Source organism: Ostrinia furnacalis, unplaced genomic scaffold, assembly GCF_004193835.3.
Source record: "Ostrinia furnacalis isolate ACB-3 unplaced genomic scaffold, ASM419383v2 OfSCF0267, whole genome shotgun sequence".
Lineage (NCBI taxonomy): Eukaryota > Metazoa > Arthropoda > Insecta > Lepidoptera > Crambidae > Ostrinia > Ostrinia furnacalis.
Window position 1 is genome coordinate 335,406 of NW_021130506.1, and position 26,945 is coordinate 362,350.

Sequence of the window (26,945 nt, forward strand, 5' to 3'; positions counted from 1 at the left end):
TACTGAGTAGAATCTGTAGATTTATTTTATTTATGGCGGGGCCTCCAGTCGTGGGCTGACGCCGTAAAACTTTATGGGCTTGATAAGAAAGAGTTTTTACTCGACGGTCGAGTGGGCGTCTTACACCGAGTGTATGTTAATGAGTGTTAATGTACGGCTGTCGTCGTATTTCGTGTAATAGCTACGAGTTTTGGGGATTTAATTACGATTTATCTCGTGTCTATTCAAAGGGGACGAGCGTCGGTAAGTAATATCTACACAGGCTGTTCAAAAATTACGCCTTTTGTCATTAAAATGAACCCCCGACAAAACCGCCTAATTGTGCCAGCAATTTCTTGCGAACACATTTCCTATAATAATTATTATATTCCTTTATACTTTTCAGTTATGCACACGGAAATAAGCACACTAAGAAGTCGTAACAGCTACAGCAAAAACATAAATCGGTAATAACAGAACCTTACTCCAACAGCTGATGTGGCAAAAAAATCACCCGGCCAGTAAACCGTGACGTGGTAATCCCGAAACTCGAGCCGTGACGTTTATCGACAAAAAATCTTACAAGGAGAAACCACGGTCCGAGGAGACACCCCTGAGGGATCCCCGAATAAAGGCCTACCTGTGCCGAACAGGTACACTCGTACAGGTTTTTATAAAGTCTTATGGGGTGCATAAATGTTTTATTAAACAACAAACATTGAAGATGGCTTGGACAATAGGGACATGTGAGCGTGACCGGTTCTGTGCAGGCGTGGGCGTGACGTGAACTTGAGAAGTCTGTGCCTTGACACGGCGACGAGACAGCTCGTCCAGATCCAAAAACCTTGAGATGAATTCTGAAATTATATCCATTGTAAAACATACTTCTGTAGTGGTATTTGAAATCAATTTACCTGTGAATTCAATAGTCTTGCGTACAGGCAACGGCTCATCACACTAAACAAAGTGACATTTAAGTAGTTGCAATAGTGATTTTGTAACAAAAATGTAGTAATCTAGACTTGTTGCTATGACTAAGTAAGTAGACAAGCGTATATCGGTTACTTTATAATTTTTACTTAATTAATTTGCTATTAACTGTAATCGGGCTATAAGGCGTGATTCGTAATGATCTTGCAGTTACTTTTTTATATAGTAGAAAATAGGTAGATATTGAATAGACTGGAAATGTACCGCAACAATACGTTACTTTTACTTTTGTTAGCGATGCTTCAGATATCTATTCCACAGAGGTCTATCAGACAATTATTGCATACCTAGTTAACAATAGAAATCGCAAAGTTGTACAATTTCGGCGGTCTTATCGCTGCAAGCGATGTCTTTACCAACAATGGGCACAGGAAAATAGGAAATACTACGAAGAAAGAAGAACGGTCATCTGTGACCCAGGCCCGACAGAAACGAGACATACCTCATTTTTTTGTCATGTCTTAATTAGTTAAATTATATGTTTTTTATATTCGAAATCTATGTATAACACCAAAATATTACTCTTTGTTTTTCTTCAGGCGTTATACAAAAACTAATACAAAATGCCTATTTATCACCAAAATTGGTAAATATATGTACCTAAATGTCTATTACAGCTGCTATTGAATATATCTAGGTGACCTGGAGATACAGCCGGATTATACAGGGTGGAAACGAGAAGTTACAAAATCCAAAAATTCAATGTTACCAGCTTCCAAAATCTGTAACCTATTATTGGTACCATTTGAAAGAGCTCGTGAAACACTTTCAGAATCAGTAAGTAGTTTTTCAATATCTTGTATAGTTTAGAAATAATCGAGTGAGATCACTTATCGTTCCATATGTATAACCACCCTGTATAATCCGGCTGTATCTCCAGGTCACCTAGATACATTCCATAGCAGCTGCAATAGACATTTAGGTACATACATTTACGAATTTTGGTGATAAATAGGCATTTTGTATTAGTTTTTGTATAACGCCTGAACAAAAACAAAGGGTAATATTTTGGTGTTATACAAAGATTTCGAATATAAAAAATATATAATTTAACTAATTAAGACTTGACAAAAAAACTTAGGTATGTCTCGTTTCTGTCGGGTCTGGGTTTTTTTTGTATGGGGCGTGACCGTTCTTCTTTGAAATTGGAAAGCTGTTCTAGTGTTTATTACCTACTTTGAAATTAGAGGCAATAATTAATAATTAAAAAACAATAGAAAAGATTCTAAGGAAATACGAGTAGAGACTACATAACAAAGCCTAATTATGTTGATTTATACCTCAATATCTTTCAAATATTTTCTACCTAAACAATAACTGCATTATCGTTTTTACTCACGTTTTATTCGACTCGTATTTCAATTTCATCGTTATAATCAAATCGTAAAAATTCACATCATACACTACTTACTCAACTTTCGAGCGCAGTCGATTCGAAGTCCTCACTTTTAGTTGCGTTTTAGTCGTTATTTAGGTATTAAACTTTATCCGAATGTCACCTGACCCGCCTTTTTATCTTGGCCATTTAGAACCAAAATAACTTTTTACTGTGTTTTTATGGCACCAACTGTCGGTTAAAATGAATTTGCTCGTATATGTAGCTGCTTTAACACTATTGGAGTATTATTGTGCAGTTTGAACAAAAGAGACTGGTCTTCAAAAAGAAAATGATTGCCTTTTGTGATATCTGCCTCTTTATGAGTAAAATTGCAGACATGAGACGGTTGTCTATACGGTATAGACAACCGTGCACCATTTAACTACATGCAGGTATAGACTATACCTCCATGTAGTTAAATGGTGCACCTATTATAACTATAGGCTAACACATTCTCTAAATTCAAAACTGTAATAGTAAATCTAAACTATTCGCTATCACTAATTGCTCAAATCCAACTGGATTATTATTTTTGCAAGCCTACTAGTTTCTAACACGACCGTCCTATTAAGACCGATATCATTATTTATGGTAATTTTTTGTGTTGGTCGCTGCGATATAAACTTTCTTGCTTAATGCAGAGACTGCTAGAACATCATGGAAATAAATCCTTTTTTACTTTTACTAACTTACTTTTTCAAAAAGTATTCTCAATAGGTATTCAAATAGATTTATTTCATTGGTTTGCTTTCTTTGTAATTGTGCAATAAAGAGTAGATAGCTCAAAGCGGTAACATAACTACTGTGACTAAATTGTCTCTTTACTTGCAAATGAATACTACGAAGCTCTCAATTATCTTCATTTATTTAGATATTTAATTTGTCTGGTGCTTCTTTGCCAGTCAAAACTCTAATTTTACTATACTTACACACAATCAGAACATTGTTCTTATGAATCGAAAACCTATACCTATGGTACGTATGCCAAAACATTTCATAACCTTCATATCTCATTGCAACATGTAGTAACAGGTCTTAATTTAACTTGCATCCAGAGATGTCAGTGTGATAAGCACCCCCCGCTTGGAGATCTAAAAATAAACGACCAATTGGTAGCTCCCACACATGTGCCTACCGTCTAACGTTCATCTAGATAGGTATCTACCCTCAGAGTACAACTGAAATAACCATTATGCCTTACAGCTTATATTTCGGGCTAGAAAATAGGCTGTAACCATCTAGGTGTAGTGGGAGAATCAATCGCGCTGTTCGGGCGCCTCCGCCGGGGCTCGGGGGCGCTCGCCTCAGCTGACTCGGAACTGTTGCTATGTGCACTCACACGCCCGCGGAATGGACATAACAACTGTACTTTCTCCGAAAATAAAATAATTTTTTCTGGCCATGAAAAGATTCGGAGTTTAACTTGATTCGGTTTCTGGAAGTAGTAAATTTTGTAAAAGATAGTCAAATTTATTGACTTCTGGTGCAAGGAATAACTCATAGGAACATCAGAAGTTTCAGGATACCATCCAATACCAATAACATGTGGGAAAACATTGAAATTATGAGTTTCAAAACGAGATCTCGCGAACACGAAACAAAGGATTCCATAATCTAAATGCAAACGTCCGGAAAACTCTCTAGCAACAGCCAACCGAGCCTACGTGACCGACCATGCGCACTCACACAGACCCAGAAGTACGGGAACGCTCACGCACACTCGCGCACCAGTGGTTAACTCGCACGCCAGGAGAAAAACGGTGCAACTGCCTGCGACCTTCACAAAGAAAACCTTACATCCGTCGCTTCTATGCCCCTAGAAATAAGGTCGCAAATACATTTAAGGCTTGAAAGGTTCATACTACGAGTTGAATATTGCGTTGGGCCGCTCGTTGCGCTAGAGAGTGCATTTATGGCAGCGGTCTTGAGTCGCCAACCTTTTTCACTTTGTTATTTTTTGCGAGAAAATAAACCGTTCGTTTAACGACACTGGACGGAGTTTGTTTAATTGAACTAGGAGTTTACATTGATTGGGACCGTTATTTAGAAACAGCTCGGTTGAAAAGTTAAATAAGTCTCTACAAGAGACACAAAGGATTATCTGTAAGTTCTGTAACATAGGATGGTCCAGGACTTGTTTGTGATTTGGTGGAGGGGTAATTTAAGAGAAGTTACTGAGATAATCATATATTTTATCAATCTACCCAGTGATTTCTCGTTATAATTCACTTTTGTATCAAACGACATTAGATACCCTAAACATGTAAAAATAATACAATCAATAACTAATTTATGGTAATAATTCAACATCTAAAAATATCTTGTATCGCATAAATGAATAACGTTTAACGAACAAAACATTCATAAATCTAATTTAAATATTTTGATATATTCGTCCATCTAATTTAAATGTTTGCTAACTTCGCATAGAAACAGTGTTTCTAAATAAAGGTGAAAGTCGATCGTTACTGTTCCAGAAAAAGGTTGGTGCTCCCTGTGCCTGGTAACAGGAGAATGAAAGCATTGCCTCGGCTACACACGAATTTCATCTCTATTCTGTAGAGTTTCAGGCACCTTTTCAATTAACAGACAGTTGTTATTGATCGAAACTTACGTGAAAAAAGTTCTGTACTTATCGCCTACAAACGATACATGTACTATTTTATTAATTGGCTTAAACTATCGCGTTATTCAAATGCGGACTCTATTTTGAGCCCGATAGAGGTCGTTTCAAATGGCCGTTTTGGATAGGTTTTTTAATCAGTTATTAAAAATGGATAAAAGATCCTCGCAAAGGAACAAAGGAGTTATTAGGGCTTTGTGAGGGAATTAATTTAAGTCAAACTGAGGGATTAGTATCGTAATCGTCAGAAATAGATCGTTTGGAAGCCTCTAAATTATTCGGGAGGCGTTCACGAGATCGTCGGATTTCGCTCGTTAGTTGAGGATTTTAATTTGTAATTGTTTCGTTTCAAGATAACGAGCAGTTGTTAAAGTTAATATTTAATGGTGGTTTACAGCGATTGAAATTGTAATTGGCGGTTATTGGACTTAACCTATTACTAGAGAGATAAATACAGATACATTTATTTTAATTGGGTTAAATATTATTTCAGTTGTAAAAATATCCGAATGATTTCAATATTTAAAACGTATTACCTACTTATTTATATCATAGGCAATCCAATGTACCCTTATTACTTGAATGAAGTCTCTACATAGAGCGTTCTGAAAATTTTCCATAAAACTTCTTGATTCTATATCTGTGATTCTATGAACTAGGTAAGTATATCGGCTTGACAATTGAAAGACTTTTATGGATTTTGTATTTTTGTTCAACAAAAGAAACCTTAATTAACGAGTTGTGTTAGAAAAAATTTGAAACACCCACCTAACACAGTAAATAACAATAAAAACATAATAATAGGTAAAAACCTGGCAAGTGCGAGCTTCACTCGTCTGCAGAAAATTCCGTACATTTTATTAATTTAATTCATGAATATTGTAATTACGTATTATTTCTAATTTCCTATTACCTAAATAAGGGTATCTTAACCGGGGCCTTCAGAACCCCGAGTGTAACAGTTTTTTATACATTTCATGAATTTTATTATACTTATGTCAATATAGCATCACAACATTTTTCTATCCACACAACTAAATTTGGACAGCGTCTATCAGATTGTTTTAAGCTGTAAAAAGGTTAAACGAACCTTATCAAAAATATCTCTGAAACCAAAATGAAACAAAGGTGTGTCAAAATTGTCTATGACAGCTATTGGCTGTCAGACGATTCAACCATTGGCTGTCAAACGTTATGTGTGGTTATGTGATTTTACAAAATAAAGTTTTCTAAAGCTGCACGGAACCCGAGAAACGTTTTGCCCACACAAAAAGTGAATTAATAACCTATACGTTTCCTCGGTGTCGATAAACTACGGAGTGACAGGTTCGACGCTTTGTTCGGGCACAATAACCAGCAGATCGTGTGTTTGTGATACAGCTGAATAGCGGCGGGATTGCGGTGATATAACGCGCTTAGCTCCAACAGGCTAAATAATAATCTATTCATGGATATGAACATGTCTTACATAGAATGAATGAATAGTTTTTATAAATGCTCTTTACAGATTTTGTAGTTAAACGATACAGATATAGAACTGGGGGCTCTTTCAAATAAGATTATAAGCCGGACTTCAGTCGTCCGTTTGCAGGACCGTACATGGAAAATTGCATGATAACTGCATTGGAATAAAAAAGACAGACGTGTGCGTGCAGCACAGACCACGGTCTGTGGCGTGCAGTCTCAAAGTTCGGCCGCTCAAAACGTTTTGAAAGAACCCTAAGGCCCGTTCACAAACATTACTATGAGGTCTCACAGTGCGCGTTGTCGCACAGGGTGACACATGAATCAATCACAGAACTATTCAACGCTGTGCGTTCGATTTGCTACTTTACTTAAGCAAGCATCGTTTGTGAATATGGGCGTAAGGTTCGTTCCCATGGCAATCCTGCTTTGCGGGATCTAGTAATGCCGGATCCCGCAAAATTGTACTGTCGGGTAAACACACATTATGTGCGTTTGAAATTCGAATTACAAATTCGAACCGATCGGTTTTGCGGGACACTGCAAAACAAACACGTTTACTACTAAACGGGATGCTGCAAAAAACAGGATGTCTCCGTGGGAACATGCCCTGAGACTAGTTGTTCACTTAGGAGTCATGCCCATTTTCACTATCAATTTCTTATTTTTAAGTGACCCATTTGAAAACAAAATTCCTGTTGTGTTACCATAGGAGTCCCTTAAAAATTAGGGATTGATGGTGAAAATGGGCACTAGGACATTGGTTGCTCGAATCGAATCAACCGAAAAATGTCCATCTGTACCTCTAGTACGAAAAACTTTCGAGTTCGTTTCGTTGCGTATTCAAAGTGTCATCGAAAAATTTTGTATGAAAAATTAAACAGCGCCCCCTATATTATAGCCGCCCTAGGGGGCGCTGTTTAATTTTTCATACAAAATTTTTCGATGACACTTTGAATACGCAACGAAACGAACTCGAAAGTTTTTCCTACTAGAGGTACTGATTTTAAAAACAAAAGAAACGTCACCGCGCCGCGTTATAAATGAAAACAACAGCATACTGATTCGGAGTCAGATTACGTCAGCCAACTAACTAACTAACTACGTCAGCCGTCAGAGCGAGCGGTCTGAGCGCTGCGGTCGCGCCAACCGCAGCCGGCCCCGCCTGCCACCGCGCAGGGCTACCACCGACAAATTTGACATTACTTATACAGATTTTGGTAATACAAAGTTGATCTTGAAAAATTATGCTTATCATGATTCATGAGTCTGAGCGTCATATTCAATTGTTAAGTACCAATATTCAGCAAATAAAAAAAACTAAAAACTTCACTTAGCGGGGAGGCCCTAAAAATCAGCTTCTTTTCATTGTTCATTTGTTTGATTTTGTTAATATTTAGTCAAGTTCTGAACGGACGAGTTAGGTAGTTACTAAATTAAAATTATTATTATCCTAAGTCAGGATATCAATTTTGATAGTTTATGTTTAAAAAAGTATTATTGTAAAGTACCTAAAGTCCATCATTCCCAAATTAAGCAGCTGTTTATTTTAAGTGATAAATCTATACTTATAATAAATCTGTAGAGAGGTCAATTCTGTACATGAAATATATTTTCAAAATAACTATGAGGGGGTGATTAGTGATCGATACTGATGCCAAAAATGCAATCAGTAAAATTTTTGTCTGTCTGTCTGTCTGTCTGTCTGTCTGTCTGTCTGTCTGTCTGTATGTTCCTTATAGAAACAAAAACTACTCGATGGATTTTAACGAAACTTGGTACACTTATTCTTCATACTCCTGGGCAGGTTATAGGATACTAAGGAATTCCCACGGGAACGGGAATTAGCGGGAAAATCCTTTTGTATGAAAAATCTAAACCGCTTAAGTTAGACGCTTGAAATTTGGCATGCGGGTACCTTAGTAAACTTAAAGCTTAGTTACAACAGGATATTGCAAAATTCCCACGGGAACGGGAGTTAGCGGGAAAAAACATTTGTATGAAAAAATCTGAACCGCGTAAGATAGACGCTTGAAATTTGGCATGCAGGTACCTTAGTAAACTTAAAGCTTAGTTACAACAGGATATTGCAAAATTCCCACGGGAACGGGAGTTAGCGGGAAAAAAAATTGTATGAAAAAATCTGAACCGCGTAAGATAGAATAAGGGGGGGTAAAAAGAGATCCACGCGTACGAAGTCGCGGGCGGCCGCTAGTATTCAATATTATTACAGATATTTATTAAACGCACTGGTTAATAAAATATGGAATTGATTTTATAAAATTTGTTTTTTATAACATAGTTTGAAAAAAAAAAAGATAAAAAGTTAAATATTATTAAATATTTCAAGTTTTATTGCCTTAAAATCATTGTCAACCCTATACATGTCGATAAGCGGGGGGCACGCGCGGGCGCGGGAGCGGTGGCGGTCAGTCGCACGCACTCGGCAGGCGAGACCGCACGTCGCGTCGCGCCGCGTTTTGCCCACAGCTGGGCGTTTACGTTACAAAATCGCGAACTCCGAGCTCCATTTGCGATCTACTGATAACCGCGACGCCGATTTCACTCGGAATTGGACCTTAATTCTAAACTCGTACAGTCTATAATTTCTGATTACCGCGCTATCACAGTTACGGAATTGATTGAACCGTGCGCACAGTGAGCGGACTACATCTTACTTTGCGGTCAAAAGTACAAAGATACAATGAATATCGACAAAACAGAGGAACTTATCGAAATAGTCCGCCATTACCCTATACTGTACGACACGTCACACGACGAATATAAAGATGGGAGACTAAAAAACAAAATTTGGGAAAGTATCGCCGAGTCTTTGCAGGAACATGATGGTGAGTTTTATTTGTTTTATTTATTTATACCTTTACTACAGCGGTCAAACTAGTTAGTTTACGTTTGATGGCGCCATGGCGTGGTGCGTGGCGAGTCGTGTAGAACCTAATAGGTCGCAGGTTCGATTCAAACGTAAACTTTTTTGATGAATCTGCATGTATTTTGGTGTGCTAAGTTGAGGTATACGAGACTGTGACATGATATGACATTAGAATAAAAAATAGATAGTGACGTATTATGTGTTTTGTATTATAGTAATACAAAATTAGTCTTAAGTGCTACAATACGACTTGAAAGTTGGTTTTTGTATTTTAATGTTGTGACGGACTACCGTCACAACATGAATCATCACACTATCACAATAATGCCATGAACTGTCATGGCATTATTGTAATATGTGATGTGTCAGACAGATGTCTAGATCTTACAGACTGGGTTTATCACTGTATAACTGAGCAAAAAAAAATTTTTTTTTCAGGAGATATCCCCAAAAGCCGTTGGAAGAACCTCAAGGATTCCTACAGCAAGCACCTACGAGCGGCCAAGGGTGAGACGTCCACCTACATCGACCGCTACCGCTACTGGCCCTGGGTGGAGCCGATGTCCTTCATGCAGCCCTTCATAGAGGGCATGCCCACGCGCGCCAACCGCGGCGTCAGGAAGCGCAAGCTGTTAAAGGACACCCAGAAAGCCACTGACGACTCACAGAAGACCACAGAAACAGAAGAACTGATGCCGATACCGAAAATCAAAGGAGAAAACACAGAATCAGAGTGTGAAGATCCCATCTTTGTGATAACGCAACCGGCGCCCGAACCCCAACCCCAACCAGAAATAGCTCAGTACTATATAAAGAACGATGTAAGTACAAACAGCATGAGCAATATGAACACGGCGGACTATGACGAGACAGACCTGATCTTCCTAGGGTACTCCAAGCTGATTAAGAAGCTGTCGCGGAGGCAGCAGGCGGCGGTCAAGTTCAAGATAGCCAAGGTCATAATGGAGGCCGAGCTGGAAGGGGAACCGCCCACCAAGAAGAAATCCAAACTTAGCAACGATGAACACAAGTCTGACGACAATTCTTAGTTGACACATGTTGAATTTTTAGGTTTTATTGTTCACACAATGTGTAAATAAACGTGTTCAATTCTAAAGAGGTCCATGATGCTCAAATAAATAAATAATTGTTTGTATGGGATCGACATTCCATAAATCGTTCATTTATTAATTCAAGAAGTGTTAATTTTTAGTTTACAAGTTGTGAATTTCGATGTCGATAAATTCGTTTATTAGTTTACTCTGCCAAATAGTGTAAATTATTTGTTAGCTATTGTTACCGTTATGTATGTAGGTAATTATCTTTCATTGTGTTATTTGCAATTAATTGATATCAGGGCAGGAGTAGGTACTTCCAGAACATATTAGTAAGACTTGTCATTACGATATTAAAGGTGGACCTTTACCTAATTTGCTCATTAATATCCGTTACTTAAACAGTTCCAGGTACTCATCATTTATTAATGTCCTTTCCAAAAGGCGATTATCTTTATGAGTTATATAAGATAATAAATAAATAATGAGACTGTCGGATAAGCTTTTCGATTGGCTGACAGCTGATAACTAAAACACAGTAAACTTGACCAAATTATAAATGATTGTGACATAAAGTCAAAGTCAAAGTCAAAATTTCTTTATTTGTTTGGACTAATAAATAGTTCTTACAAATCGTCATTTTGCTCTTAAGGAGCCTCTACATGTCTCATAATCTTTTTACCCTACCAGCGCTTCGAGACCAACATTTGGCAAGTGCTGAGAAGAAGCGCCGCAACAAACTCAGTCACCACTGTCTGCCGGTTAATATAAATAAATAGAAATAGTAGTAGTAGGTACATTCGATTCAGGAGCAGTTCACTGAATTTACCATGCATTCTTGTATGGTGTATCTTATAAGAATGGGTATACAAGATTGCGTGGTATATTAAACAAGGTAGTGACGTGCTAATATCTAGACTTACATATTAAGATACTAGTAGAAATGACTCGCATACATAAATTTGAATAACTTGGATTGACCAGTCCCCGAAAGCAGCGCCTGTTCACAGACATGACGAGTGAACCAGCCATCGCTTCACTCGACCATATTAGAGGGAATGTAACGACATGATACAGTTACCTATTATTGTAATTGTAATTGGTATTTTTTAAGTTTTTCGTAATGTTTTTCTTAGATTTCATAAACTTGTACAGTCAGTAGAAATTACAACTTCACCAATGACCAATTATACTTTGAACTTTATAGATACCAAGGAATTCGTAGGTCTACTGACACTGCACATAAATATTTTGTAAAAAAAAATCTTGATTAAAAAGTGATACCTACTTACGAATTGTACTATGATTTACCAACCACTGTTTATTAGCTCACTTGTTCCATAACAATGTTTTATTTAACAGAATAGACATAAACAGAAGTAAGTGATCTAAAAAAACAGCCCTAAGTCAAAATTAAACTTTCTTCACAAGGAACGAACACCTACTGTGATAATACGGTGACAGTCCGTCCCGAAACTCAATACCGCATGGATCCCTAAGCAGATTGAATGGTTACGTGACTAACCGGAGGGTTGCGGTTCGATTCCCGGCCGGGTCGCTTCGAAACGCGTATTTGTGCGGTGATTAATTCGACGCGGTGGATTACAAGGGCTTACAGATGATGTCTGTTTAGAAACAGGATAGTGTGAGGATATCATTTGCTATTGTCATAGATATTATGCCGATAACTGTTGTTGTTGTTATTATTTTTTGAATCGAACGTCTTTAACTTTTACATTGCCTCTTTCGATCTGGGTAGGTACTATAGTTCATTACTTATTTTGCCTACAAAGATACAACTTATTTAAAAGCTAAATACCTATCTTATTAAACTCTTGTTTTATGACGGCATAAGCTCACATTGCAAGCTTTATCGCTACTTTTGCTTCATGCCTGCTAAAGAGCCGATTCATTAAAAATTAACGCGATTAGCATGAGCCAAACTAAACGTTCTTTCAAAATTCAAAAGGAAACGAAACAAACTGCACAGTGGATGTTATCAAAGCTGTATTTATTAATGTAAAGCGATAGTTGGGGCGTTTTATGGCGCAGGCGGAAAGCAGTTAACAGAGTTTCGATGGGAAGTCGTAAAGCGCGGGCGGTCCTGTGTGAGCACGCGGGTGTAGCGTTTATGGTGGTTGATTTTGAAAGAAAGAAAGAAAGATACATTTATTACAATGGACATCACACAAATACAGGCAATTACATAGACATGACAGTGGCACATAATAATGGAAGAAGAAAAAATAAAAACAAGAGTAAACTGAGCAGTGCCACCCATCCCCCAACAAGATGCCCAAAGCAACGGGACCCCACTCAGCATATGCCGTGGCCCACGGTGACGAAGGCCACTGCGCTGGTTTTCAGTGTGCCCCATGCCGAGTGACGGTCACGGACCATTGGTAAAATAAATAAAATAAAATTTTGCTCGGAGGTGCTGAAGAATTTACTAATTTCAAAGTCTACTATAGATCGTTTCATCCACCAAGAAGCGCCCCATCATTCTTCCGCGAATGTTTGAGTGTTATCGGTACACGCTTTATTATCCATGAGTGCACACGCACACTACAATAATGAGGCTTGGATTGCTCGGATCAAACTCCCCGCACCCCGCGCTTCCCTCGACTAAAAATTGGTGGGGCGCGTCTTCGTGGATGAAATGAATGAGGCAAGAAAACGGTGCATCTATCTCTGTAAACCACAAACAAACCTTCATCTTCATGGCTTTAATTTTCTGCGACAAAAGGCAGCTTACTTTGTCCTTCTTCTAGATTCAATATATCTCCATGCTTACCAAAATGTATAAAGCTTTCTTCAGTGGGTTAGACATGAATGAATATCCGCTACTTAATAAAACTGCTTGTTGCTAATCCAAAATAGTTCCTTGTTAATGATTCCACCAGGCATGACGTAGGTAAGAATCGACATTTTCTTAAGACTAAGTATAGATTCAGGTATACGGCTTTATTATTGGTCTACGTATTGACGCAAGATTTCTTTTTATACTTTTGGTTTTTGTGTCCTGCGTATTTCTGTTAAGTATACCAAAATTGGTTCTAACGAGTTTCGGTCTCTTTATTCTTATTTAACGCCTTATACAACTTTAAAACGCTATAACAATCATTTACTCAAAGATTACTTACATAAATCAATTTTTATGCAATTTCCTAACCATAAGCGGGAGTATTGTTCCTCCTTATCAAAATGCGGTTAATTAATCAAACAAGTAATCTAATAAAAGTGGCCCAGAGCCCTGAATAACAATGGTTTGGAGCGACTTTCTAAAGGTCAGAAGGGCTCGCCGCACTCGCCCGAAGATTATTTATCACGTCCATCACAAACAAAAGTCTAAGGCAGTTAAAATACATAGAAGCAGCTTATTTAAATCAATTGCAATTTTCATTTTTAGTTTGCTCATAACGAATTCCAAGATCTCTCTGCAAGGCAGCAACACAGTTTTTGAAGAAACTTACTCATCAAACAGTCCTACAGCTGTTGCTATGGAGTGAGTAATGAAACTGCGTTAATTCTGATGAAGCGAAAAGATGAGGTGTGTTCTGCAAACTCTATATTTAGTTTTCTGAGACTTATGTTACCTAAAACATTTTCATTGTACACCACACTAATAAGTTAGAAATATTGCGAAACTATCTACCTATTTGAAAAGAGTTTTGTACTCGTGTGAAGAAAACTGACTATGTACCTACTTATTTAGATATTCTGAACTCTTTTCTTCTTAGGTTCTTCTATGTTTTGATTAAGTACGCTCATTACGAACAATAAGACAACGGAATAGGCTTAACCGATTGATATCGAGTTGAATTACCGATAATATTGTTTCAAAATGTATGATTTAAATGCTACTTAATGCTTTTACATTGATATGAGAAAAGAGGTTATTGTCAACAAAGATTGCTTTGTTGACAATAACTTACTGTTCATGGTCAGTGGTCACTGATGGTTCAGGAACGAAACATTTAGTAAAATGAAACAATAGGTGTATGTATCTCATAGGGTACAATAAAACGCAAAAGTGTAATAAAGAGATGATGTGTCATCTAGCAGAATGGCGTAACTCATAAAGTGTCCATATTAACCCAACTTAAAATGTCTGCCATTTGTAAGCCATAATAAAATATGCCTAGTAACACGAATAAAAACACATAGCTGCACAAGCTGCCAAAGGTGCAGTGTAGTGCACTTTTTCCTCACATGCATGGCGGCAATAAATTGCGTTGACAGATCGATCGGCGTTCGATCCTGACAGGAGCAATTTTTAAGCTTCGACAAATGTTTGGCATCGGCTGGAATATTTTTATTGGCGTGTTTGTCTTGCTTTGTTGGTGGCAACGTTCTTGAGAATATTCCGTATTTTAAGAATAAGATAAATGATTGCTGTTTTTATTTCTGACTTAAATTCAGATGCATTGCGAGATTTACGAGTCGAGCCAACAGCTTTCGATTCTGTTACAAACATTTTAAGTTAAGTTATAATGATATAATTTATATGTTTAGTAGTTAGGTAGATGCATTTTACTTATAAACTGTTAGGTTGTACATAAATTCTTATTTATATTACATAGAAAATTAGATAGTAAGTAGGGCTTAGTCCATATGTAAATGAATACTACCTCTCCCAGCGATTGGATCTTTACGGCTGCTATCTGGCTATTGTCTTCGGTCATGCACCTCCGCTGCTTTTCGAAGGCTTATGTCATACAATACTCGTTTTAGCGTATCTATAACGATCGTAAAAGTAGAAGGGAATTTCAATTTATTACCTCGGGCCATATTATTGACGAAATGGTGTTGAAAATTTAATTTTTCTTATTTTAGATGCGGCATTATGGGCCAAGTCGTTGAAAGACTCTAAAAAGACCCTATCTACATATCACACTATCATACTACGTGCTTACAAGTCAACAAAGAAACTGGGTTAGAGTGTAAAAAAATGTCAACGTTTGTGTGATCGAATCGAAATAAAAAGAGCGATCCAATAACTGTTTGCAAAACTAAAACACATGACGTTGCCTGTGATTCTCACGTAGAGTCAATTTGTGTGTGGAGATAATAAACTGAATTTATTCAAATACATAAAACATCGCGCATACTCTTTTCAGCAGTACACGAGAAAAGTGAAAGCCTGAATATCATGTTTTTATGCGCACGCAAGAGACACCTAGCAATATATTTAAATTATGTAGGATCTTATCATAAGCTCACACTCGCTATGCGAAGGTTGTCGCTCACAACAATATATTTTGCATTTTCTCCACCGATTTTAATATCAAACGCTTTTTATCGCGCGTTTTACGGCGTAAGCGCGTTTACGACCACTGCGGGGGTTCTTTGGCGGCCATAGGGGAGAGATGTAGAGTAACCCTAATCTTCAAACTCCGGAACCATAGGCATATGATTTGAAAATGATGCCTTATTGCTAGAAAAGTTTTGCCTGGATTACCTACTATGCAGGGCTGGATATGCGTGTCTCTCTTTCATAAAGTAGTAACATCAAAAAAGATCATCAAAGGTGTATCATATCGCCTTCGAAGTTTACCTTCGTTGACACTAGTTGGATAGATCTCACTGTCTTTCTTTCAAAATCCATATTTGATACAAATGTAGCGCATTTTATTTGTGCTATTTTGGCGGAGCTAGCGTTTATATGCGGAATAGAGCTTTCACTGACAGAAATCCTACTGTAATTTACTTCGACTGTAGCAAAGCCGTTTTAGTCTTGGGGTGTAAACGCCAGCTGGCTGATGGGTATTGTGTCACTTTAGCACGGCTGACGAACGACACAGTCGCCGATACGCGAGTAATTTGGATTGAGTGCTGGGGTGGAACGATTGCTAGGCAAATAAAATATGCTCATATTCTACACGGGTATAATGAAAAAAAATTGCAGGAATATACGATGGATTAAGATGGATACAGGTTTCAGACTTTTTGCCGAGTAGTTAGGACCTTGTAGACTGTCAGAAGCCGCAGTTTAATCCCTTCACAATATTGTTTCCATATTATTTAAATGTAATGTGGTTAAACTCATACACACGTTCGTTTTAGCCAAATGACGTCCACTGCTGGACATAGGCCTCCCCCAAGGATTTCCACTCACACTCATACAAATAAATATTCCGTTCGTTCTTTCGTTTGTTTCAGTCAAATGATATCCATTGCTAGACAAAGGTTATCCCTCCTGACAACTTAGCAACATAACTCTTATTTGTAATTTTTTACCGATTTTTTTATTTCTTACTTTACAACAGCAGCAGATTAATGGTTCCTAATGACCCACTATAAGCCCTACCAATTTTATTTACCCTTTGCTATCTCGCGTTCACATTGCCCTTTGCATTGTTCGGTTACACTCCCGTTACGTCACAAACAATGTTATTGCGACAAACGGGCGAGTCAAACGTCGGAGGGAAGCCCTCCGTAATTAAATTGCTGCCCTCTTTAGATGTGTGGACGTGGATTGGATGGGAACACTCACAGCGCGAGAGAAATGGTGGTTCAACTCAGTGCAAACAGTTTTTTTAATAGCTAGAAAAATTTAATGCCTATGTGGTGCCTAGGTGCCGAAGTGGGAATTGAATCGACGACTATCTGCTTACCGGGCGACTTGTATTAAGTATTTAAAAATATTAAAAACATAGGTACATACAATAGGTATGTAGCTACTAAGATGAATAAAATGTACCAGGGCAACATAACATACTCGTAGGTGCGCTTCGAGGAATAGGTTAGGTACCTCAAAATGTTGATGACTCAGATTAATCGTGTTGTTGAAATCAACAATTCCAAACAAATTGCTAAGCGATATTGTCAATACAAAAGTCATACACTCTATTTGGGTACATACAAGCAATTTATTGAATAACTAGCTTTCCGCCCGCGGCTTCGCCCGCGTAGAATTTTGTCTGTCACAGAAAAACTTTATCGCGCGCGTCCCTGTTTCAAAAACCGGGATAAAAACTATCCTATGTTCTTTCCCGGGACTCAAACTATCTCTATGCCAAATTTCATCAAAATCGGTTGCGAGGTTTAAGCGGGAAAGCGTAACAGACAGACAGACAGACAGAGTTACTTTCGCATTTATAATATTAGTTGGGATTGATTGTATTTATCCAAAATTCCTACTTGACAAAGCATTCGAGCAAAATTATTTCTTTAGAATATTTTTTGTCGTGTCGAGTGTTGCCACACAGTGGCGTACACATTGGCAGCCAACAGCTGATTGTAATTGCTGCACCAAATTCTTCTTTCACCCCTCAGGAATAAAGCTTCTTTTGGACTAATGACCGTTTCCCATCTTTAAAGTCAGCTGTTAGGGGTGGCTCATGGCATTGGAAAATGAAACTTTTACTATTAACATTATGGTTGGTTTTAGAACTCGACGGAATTTCCACATCAGCTGTACTGTTGCAGCTTTGTGAATTCATTAAGATTGTAATTAGTTTATAACTGTTATGGTGTTATTGTGATATTCGTTTGTTGAAGAAGGTTTTTATTTAATTAAACGTTTACAACCAGTTTTGTTTTTTACCACAGTCTTGGAATAATTCTTCTTCTTGTTATTTCTGTAAATTGAATAATAAATGACGTTATTCGTTTAGAATCTTTCTACCGAAATAGGTTTTTTTTCTACAACCAAAAACTGAATATTCTGGAAATTGAAAACTTACAAAAAAATGTATCAGTTTTCAAATGTTTCAATATTTAATTATTTCCCGAGCTTAAGTTTACAGTAATTAACCTAAAGTTGCAAATATGGAACTATGTAACTTCTTTCAAGCTTCTGCAATAAGGTCCACATTCCTATAACAGAGCCTCAAAGCAACGCTCAACAAAGTAAATCCCTCAGCAAAGGTCCCTATTTTTAGAATTTTCCTCACAAAGTGTCTCGTGAGCCCAGATTGCCCCCGCGGAGATGGCATGCATATGCAACGAATGCAGATGCGCTGACCACTTTGCATGCATATGCGTGCTGGGTGGGAACCGAAATTAATATAGGGTGTAGGTAGAAAATCTTAATTTCACATGATGGTATTTTTAACCGACTTGCAAATTAGGTTCTTCATTTAATTAAACGATTTAGAACTTCATGCTGAAAATCATATCAAGTTTCAGTAATCAAGTCGTTTTAAAATTTCTTAGCGAATAGTGTCGCTTCTCAAACTAAATTTTAAATAAACAACTTGAAAAAATCGAACTGTCTAAGTTTATCTAACTTTATTTAAATCGTTTTGTTTGGTTTTTATGTGAAAATAACTGAAAAATTTCATTTCATTTATATATTTTACTGTAGAAACACTGAAATAATATTATAATGTTCACTATATTGTACAAAACTGGGAACAAGTGCGTCAATTAATATATTTTATCATTGAACAAGTAACAACTCTCTAACCACTGGACCACGGTCGTTTTAACTGATTGACTGATTTATGTGGATGGACTACTATCAATCAAACAAACATTGCACCCTATCTACCTGTAATTATGTGCTATTTTGAAACACCTAGCTACAGTCTGAAAGTCTGATACGTTGTCATTAAATTTTGTACACTATTGCTAGTAAATGAGCTGTCCAAATATTGAAATGGCCAAACAAATATTAGTTTTTAGTGAAATTATACTCAATTAATTTAATTCCTTTCTAATTGTGTATTTGTTTTAGTAGAATTCTTGGACAGTAAAAACTTTGATTGAATTTTTTATAATCCTAATTACTCTGAATATTGCTTGTAACAAGCAATTATTACTACAGTTATTATTTTAACTGTTTTTTTTTTTAAACAAATCGTGTCATTATGTCTCGTTTATTTAGGGTAAGTCCAGGTGCGTGTATATTAGGCAATTAGGTGGCTCTTAATTAGGATAACTCCAGTACAAGTAATGTTAGAAACTACTGCATTGATAATATTTATTGAAACGGCTTAATCTGATAATTTTATTGACATAATATTATTCCTCATTTCAAGTAAAAGACGCAATAGCACTTACGACAAGTCTATCCCCACCTAATGTACAGTCGCTAGAACATCACACAACTTAAATTTCATTGCAAAATAACACCTATCGCAACGAGATAAAATGCCAGAGTTTAGTTCTTGTGTTCTCGCCTGTACGCCCGCCTGATGCGTCAGCTGACAGCAATGGAGATAGCAACTCCCCGAGGGATACACTTCCTACTACCCTACCAACTTTGCAACCCGTACTCAATAACTTTTCAGCTTTAACCCCCTCAAATAGAGATCAGATTGGCTTGGCGAAAATATTTTCGGTAGAAAAGTGATGTAACTGCGCAATCTTACGCTCAATGTCACTCTATCGTTATAATGTTGATTGGCGGGGAAAGGGACGGGGCGACGCGGAAGAGAGGGATGCAGGAAACTGATGAAATTCATGAAGTTACCGAGTTATATTTTTCCATAGGGCGCGTCATGTAGGGTAAAGGGCAGTACGTAAAATGTAACGTAGTTGGAACTGTTTTGACTTTTGAACTGATATGGAGGTAAACGTTTGCAGTTTTATCACTTACGAGTAGGTAATATACAAATAACAGCGGATATTATGAAGTCATACAGACTTATTACTAATATTTGTACAATACGGATATATTTTTAATTTATTTTACACGTAAAAATCCCCAATCAGATTCACGCACGTAGCTGTAAAATGGCCGCCAATTTGTACAACAAAACTTCCAATTATTGAAACGGCGCAAAAACGTAGATATTTATTACGACTACTTCTATGTTCTTCCGTTCGCATTACTCAGTAAGCAAAGTATTTGTATGTATGAGTGAGTGATAGGATCTTTAGTAGCAGAGATGGTAGTGGGTTCGATACCAACTAATGGACGGAGGGAGGTTTACGACGGGGAAGAGAGATTGAATAGAGAATTTGTTTCTATAGTACTACAAGATGATACTTAGATAACTATTACTTTGTTAAGATTATCTTTCTATGAGTAATAAAATTTAGAAAATCGATTTAATGATGTTGGCACATATTGTATCAACCCAGAAAGGAATCGTAACCGTATCAATTCGAGTCGGTCAGTATTCTTTGTATGAAACTCCATACTGCAACGCACACTTTACGAGTTTTCTTTCCGAGTTGATAAGTCTGCTATGACCTTTATGGTTCAATAAGAAAGTGTTTCAGGTGTTTCATCTTATGGACCCCAAAGATACCGGAACCATGCCGTTATTCATTCCTCAGCTCTGACCCATTTTGGTAATAAATATTAGAGAGTAAGCGTTAGTTCGAGCACATATTCGCATCCGTCCGTATTTTTTATAGAAACTCCAACAGCTGACACATTTTTTGTATTCCTTAGTGAATACATCTGTGCTAAATTTCAAGTGTTTTAGCAACAGCCGCGCCCACATTGCTTTATCTTAAGTGTTCCCTATCCCTTGACATTTGGACTAAGTTATACATTATTATATCGCCTTTCATCTCTGGTTTCATTTTTAATTTACTTGAAAGGTCTTGGATCGAGCTATATTTGTGTGAGGAGGCCTTAAGACTATACGTCGCCGTCTCAGTACACTGCGCGTGCACACGTGACGTCTGCAAACAACAAACTAAAATCAAATGAACATTAATCTTAGGTTAGCCCGCTAACAATGCACTTTGAGTATTTATGTTAGTAATTTCCTGTCCATTTCACTTGTATTCAACCGATGACGTATTGTTTGACAATTAGTTTAATGGAGCGTCACATCTCGCAGTGTCGTAACTCAAACATCCCTTCGGCTGGTAAATCTTCCGAATGTACCTTCCTGGTTAGGGCTGACACAAGTTTTAGTTTAAACTGTACTTTTAATGTTAAAGTGCTTTTTAAATGCCTATTTGCAAAATTAAATGAGTTTTTATGAGTTTTAACTCAAGGAACTAGAGAATTGGACTGTATAGTGTACAGAACATACACCAGCATATCTCTCGGAAAAAACTTAGTATTCTCAAGATAAAAGTTGGTCGAATGACATACATTCAGGAAGGAAAGATAACGTCAAACCTAAAAAGAAATATTGCCATAGGTCAACTTTCTTATCTGAAAACCATGTTAAATTTGTAGCCCTAGCAGATAATATTATGCAGGTCCTCTAAGCTAAAAGTTCAACTATATGATAAAATTTGAAGATTTTATGGTAGATTATAAAAGAATTTTGGAATCGTTTTGGGTTTTTTAAACGATTTTTTGTAATTTTGTGGGAAAAATACAGACCGCAATGATATTCTTTGTTTATAAAATGACTCGTACCATCTCATTTGAAACAATCGCCCTCCCTTTTGTGGTTCTGGCAAAGGTTGGCCAGATCCTTTGTTCCAGCCCTGGCCAGGGTTGGCCATAAAGCCGGAGATGTGTACCGAATCGCTGGAGTAATGGCCTGTGAGTCCGGCAGGCTCGGGGGGCACTCGGGAACCGGGATGCAATCACACCGGATTGTAATCTAGCCGAAAAAAAACAGGGCAGGTAGGGCTCGAAATATGAAAAACAATTACATCAATTTATTTAACAAAAACATATTTTTAACCACAACAGAGAGCTCTTGACGTTCTCAGCTGATGGAAGGTGAAGATCAGACCAAAAAGGTGACATAAAAATGATAACAGCATGAGTTTAGCACATCTCTAGAAGTGGTGCACAAAAGTCCGGCAGCATTGCGCCTAAGTATACTTTCACAATTTGAGCACAACTAGCCTTTTGACCACCATTGCAGTTGTGCTATTGATGGTTTGTTATTAAACCACTATTGAGAATGCACTATTTTGATGGTTTGTTACAGCACGGTGTAACGAAGTCCTAGTTTTATGGGCCATAAAGCAAAATTGACTCTTGTAATAATTGCCGCGGCCGCGACGGATGCTCGTCGCTGGACGTCCTCAATCAAACGACGCTTTGAGGAAGCAAACGCCATGGGAACACAACTACCCCAAAAACAATAAATTAATGAAATTAAATCATATAATAAGACTAGAGGAACTCCCAGTAAAAATGCCCTTTCTGGAATGTGGTGCACGACTTCATAGTTAAAATAATAATTAATATTTCTGGTTATAAGTAGGTACGAGAAGATTTAGTTTCAGCCCCTTCAAAAGCAATAAAACTATTTTCGTTATAAATTCCTGAAGGACATTTGTTCGGTATACAATATTAAATACACGCATTTACTCAAATAAACAATACTGTATTCCCTAAAAATTTTAAACCCTCACTTGTGACGTCACTTCAAAAGTGCTCAAAAGTGATTGAGATTCAAATTTAACCCTTCATGTGTCGGACCTGACTGCATTCTCAGACCCACTGGTCTGAAGCACCCGGGACCGCATGTGGCTCTAATCGATTCAATTTGAATACCCCCGCAGTATGTACTTAAATGTACCCGAATTTCCATGGGGCCAATCAAACGAAACTTGTTCCATGTGAATGAGATCACATTTCCATTGTCATGCTAGTTTCGGGATCTGTGAAGTCGGTAATTTATACAGATAAATCTCGCTGAATTAGTTTAAGCCGAGTCGTTGGTTGCGTGTTCAAGTTACAATTCCAAAAAATAAATCGGGTTTATTCTATGTTAAATAAGACTAAGGACAAAGTAGTGAATTTCCACTATTTGTCAGTGTCTTTTATTATTACATACAGTCAATGATATTATATAGTTTTGTTTTTATATAATATCATTGCATACAGTAAATACGTTTACTGCAGCCGGAGGATCGAAAAAAAACCAATTAATTTAAAATATATTTAATTAAAAGAAATAAAAAATTACATGAAATTACTTTCTAAGAGATGAAACCTAATCGAAGTCGGATTATGGAATGACAAATTAAATTAAACAATATTGAAAGGAAATAGATTTGCGTCACAGCGCCAAATTGCAATATCGACACTTAGGTATTTTCATACAGAGCGCGCGGCTGCAACCTCAGCGATCTTCTAAGGGTACGGCTACGTAATTCCTCCCCTCTGAGAACGGCGACTATTTTAGCACGTTCAGTGAAAATGTTGCCGGGATGCCCTCTGGATCTTTCTGGATTGGTGGCTGTTGTTCATTTCTTGAAGGCTTCTTGTTACATTTCAGAATGTTGTAGCGCCGGCATGAGATGACGATGATAAGTGCAACTGCACTTAATAGTACTATGTAAAACGGTACAGTCGTGTGGTACAGGGTGTGAAGCTGAGCGTCGTCGATCTTGATCGGAGTCTGCATCATGATTTTGTCTTGTATACTATGTAGTTCTTGCAGGTTGATCGAGTTTAAGTTCATATGAGATGATATCTTGACTTGTCCTTCTACATCAAATGGTATCTCAGTCAGTTTGAGAGGCTGTCCTTTTACCTCATCATTGTCGTTTGTTATAGTGAATTCCGCAGTTTTCAGGTGGCAGCCAACGGGGATGGTGATGAGATAGCTTCCCTGGAGCGTATTGTAGTCTTGTCTTGAACAGATGAGCTGGACCTTGGTGGGATGTGGGAACGACAGGACATAATGCTGGTCGTCCAATTTCTCCATGGCTTCTCTCTTGAGTGTAATTGTTGAAAATTCACAGGTCTCCTTCAGGATTTGGTTAACAATCAGCTCCTGGATGCAGTCAGACTTGGTGCGTAGCTGATGATTTGCAGTGCTTTCACACAGGAACCAGTGGTTTAGCTTCGGACATTCTGTCTCTATGTACATGAATGCGATCTCATTGGTTGCTATGTAGGGATAGGTTGGGATAAGGGCCTGTGCATTTTTATTGGGAACTATTGATAAATGATATAGATTATATACATCCTTGGAGATAATAGGGAATTGAAATATGAATACTATTTGATTTTCTGTATAATATGAACCAGGTTTTATTATTTCATAGTACTGTCTTAGTTCAAGATTAATTATTCGATCGGTTCCATAAATAACTTTAAGTTTACTTATCATTGAATTTAAAACATCTACATCTATCATTGAATGATGTGTGCTAGATGCACGTATAAAAGCTAGACAGTTTTCTAATCTAATTAATTCTTGAGTTAAATCCTCAATATTCTCACTTACAATTACCAATAACTGAGCAAATTTCGCATACTTGATAAGACTGTTTTCTTTATAAGCATCACTATTTAATATTGTTTCGATAGTAGCATTAATCTTATTCTGATTATCTAATAATTGAGTTAGGATATCATTGTGTTTAGACATCCACTCCTTACAAAGACTAATATGATTATTGAATTCAGTTGTAACCTTATCCTGATTGCTTTTAAGAATATTAATTACTTTATTATATTTCTCAGCATCCGTATGATCTAAGTTACCGGTAATGCTTTTTATTACTGAGCCTAGGCCATCTACAATGCCTCTTTTAGCTCTATTCGGTTCTAATGACCTTAGTTGTTTAAGTACCTTGTTGAGTTTGTTGCCTAAATAGTCGATCTGAGTCTCGTACAGTAAGAATGTGTCGTTAGTCAGTCGTTGTTCGTAGCTCTTAAGTTGGATTTGTAGTGAGTTAATTTTATCCTCGATGTCGTTTAAGTCTACGTACTGGATGAATGTATGATGATGGGTCGTCAGTTTCATAGGTCCAAGTTTATGTGGTAGCAGTCCTGGTCCGTCATCCAAGCTCTCAAGTTTTATCTCTTGAGGTTGGCTGAACCCGAGGGCCGTTATTAACAGTATCCTGTAACAAATTAACCGCTTTAGGGATTCGTTTCAGGCGTGACTTGGCTACAGGGCCGCGTTTTTTAGAAGTGTATATGTGTATTGGTAGGTCTGCTAGAACTGTGTCTTGTGTGTAACGAGCAGCGGTTTTTTGACGACTAGCCAGAGGATTTTTGATGAAGATCTGTTGATCAGGTGCGTATTCTGTTTCTGGTTCCCGGTTCCGATTCCTATTGTCTATAATAGCAGTGCGGTTAGCTAAGGAAGAACTATTAATTAAGTCATAGACCTTTTTCATTTGCTCTCTATGGTTTTGAGTATATTGTTGTAGAAGGTGTTGAGATATATCGATATCCAGACAATCTCTTGGGTCAAAATGTCCATTCAATAGGTCGAAGGGTCTACATCTTGTAAAGCTATGGATGGAGCTGTTATAAGCAATAAGTGCGTAGGGCATGAGGTTTACGACTGGTTCTTCTTTATGCTGAAGTTTTAGAAGTCTGAGGTGTTCAAGGAGGGTTGAGTGAAATCTTTCTATATTTCCATTATCATTGGGAGAGTGAGGTAATATTCTATGATGATTGATTTTATGTAATCTTGTGAATTCCAGAAATAGTTGGTTTGTGAACTCCGTTCCATTGTCAGTAATGATGGTTACAGGTACACCATGGTGGGTGCAGAATTGTAATAGGGACTGGAGTATGCTAAGAGCTGTACCATCACGTAGATGGTAGGCTTGACCATACTTTGTGAAGACGTCTATGAAGGTTACGTACTTCTCACTTTGAACGGTAAATAGGTCCATATGGACTATCTCGAAAGGCTTCGTGGCAGGAGGCACGATGTTAAACTGAGGTCTGATGGGATTCCTATCATATTTACCTTGGCCACAGATGGTACATTCATTTATGAACTTAGTTATTTGGTCTTTCATTTTAGGCCAATAATACTTTCGGGATAGAGCCAGGTAGCATTCGTTAATACCGCGATGGTTGGTTTTACCATCGTGATAATGGCGAATAATCTCCTGTTGACGGAGATACTCTTTAACGTTCTCTATTTCAGTCTTAGTTAAGATGAGGTTCATTGATGAACTTTTGAACTTGTCTTGTAATATCGGGATGATAGAATACATTGCTAGTGGTGGATTGATAAGGAGAGCGGTTTTGACCTTTGGATTGACATATTCTTTGACTGCATTTACTACATCTTCTTCTAGGTTCTGTTCTGCTAATTGAATGCTTATACGAGTATGTGTATCGAAGGGTTTAGTGACAGTAGGTTTCCGTTTAACGTCGTTGACTACGGAGAGGCATATCTGTCGGTTAAATTTATTGAGGGGTTCATCTGTGATTGGTATTTCCAGGATAGGATGCTCATTACTGGTATGCGCTGTTTCAGTGGAAGAGTTTGGCTTTGTATGCAGGGTATCAGTTGGATTGCCTAGTAGGGAGTTTAATTCATCTATTTCTTCCATGAGCGATCTGGTGTCACCGAGGTGGATTTCAACGCGTGAAAGAGCGTCGGCGTTAGTATTGGTTTTGCCCTTTTTATACTGCACAGTAAAGTCATATTCACTAAGTCTGAGTCGCCATCTAGTCAGACGTGAATTTGGTTCCTTCAAATTCATCATCCATTCTAGAGGTTTGTGGTCAGTCAGTATCTTGAATTTCCGTCCGAATAAATATGGTCTAAAGTACTTTGTGGCCCATACTATTGCTAATAGCTCCTTTTCAATGGTGCTATAATTCATTTCACTTTCGTTCAAGGTACGGGAGGCATAGCATACTGGCTTATCTGAACCTATGGGGCCTTGGGATAGAACGGCTCCAATGGCCACATTTGAAGCATCGGTGGTTAAGTTAAAGTCTCTACTGAAATCTGGATATTGGAGGATGGG

General features: G+C 37.6%; 2 protein-coding genes across 2 annotated transcripts; one reads left to right on the forward strand and one right to left on the reverse strand.

Annotated features, from left to right (window-relative positions):
* Positions 1-8,853: 8,853 nt before the first annotated feature.
* Positions 8,854-11,670, forward strand: LOC114358133 (transcription factor Adf-1-like). Its single transcript, XM_028312018.1, has 3 exons — positions 8,854-9,283; positions 9,763-10,949; positions 11,448-11,670. The coding sequence occupies exons 1-2, from the start codon at positions 9,139-9,141 to the stop codon at positions 10,371-10,373; spliced, it is 756 nt and encodes a 251-aa protein (XP_028167819.1). The 5' UTR covers positions 8,854-9,138; the 3' UTR covers positions 10,374-10,949; positions 11,448-11,670.
* Positions 11,671-23,148: 11,478 nt separating this feature from the next.
* LOC114358117 (uncharacterized) lies at positions 23,149-24,993 on the reverse strand. Its single transcript, XM_028311997.1, has one exon. The coding sequence runs from the start codon at positions 24,962-24,964 to the stop codon at positions 23,384-23,386; it is 1,581 nt and encodes a 526-aa protein (XP_028167798.1). The 5' UTR covers positions 24,965-24,993; the 3' UTR covers positions 23,149-23,383.
* Positions 24,994-26,945: the final 1,952 nt, after the last annotated feature.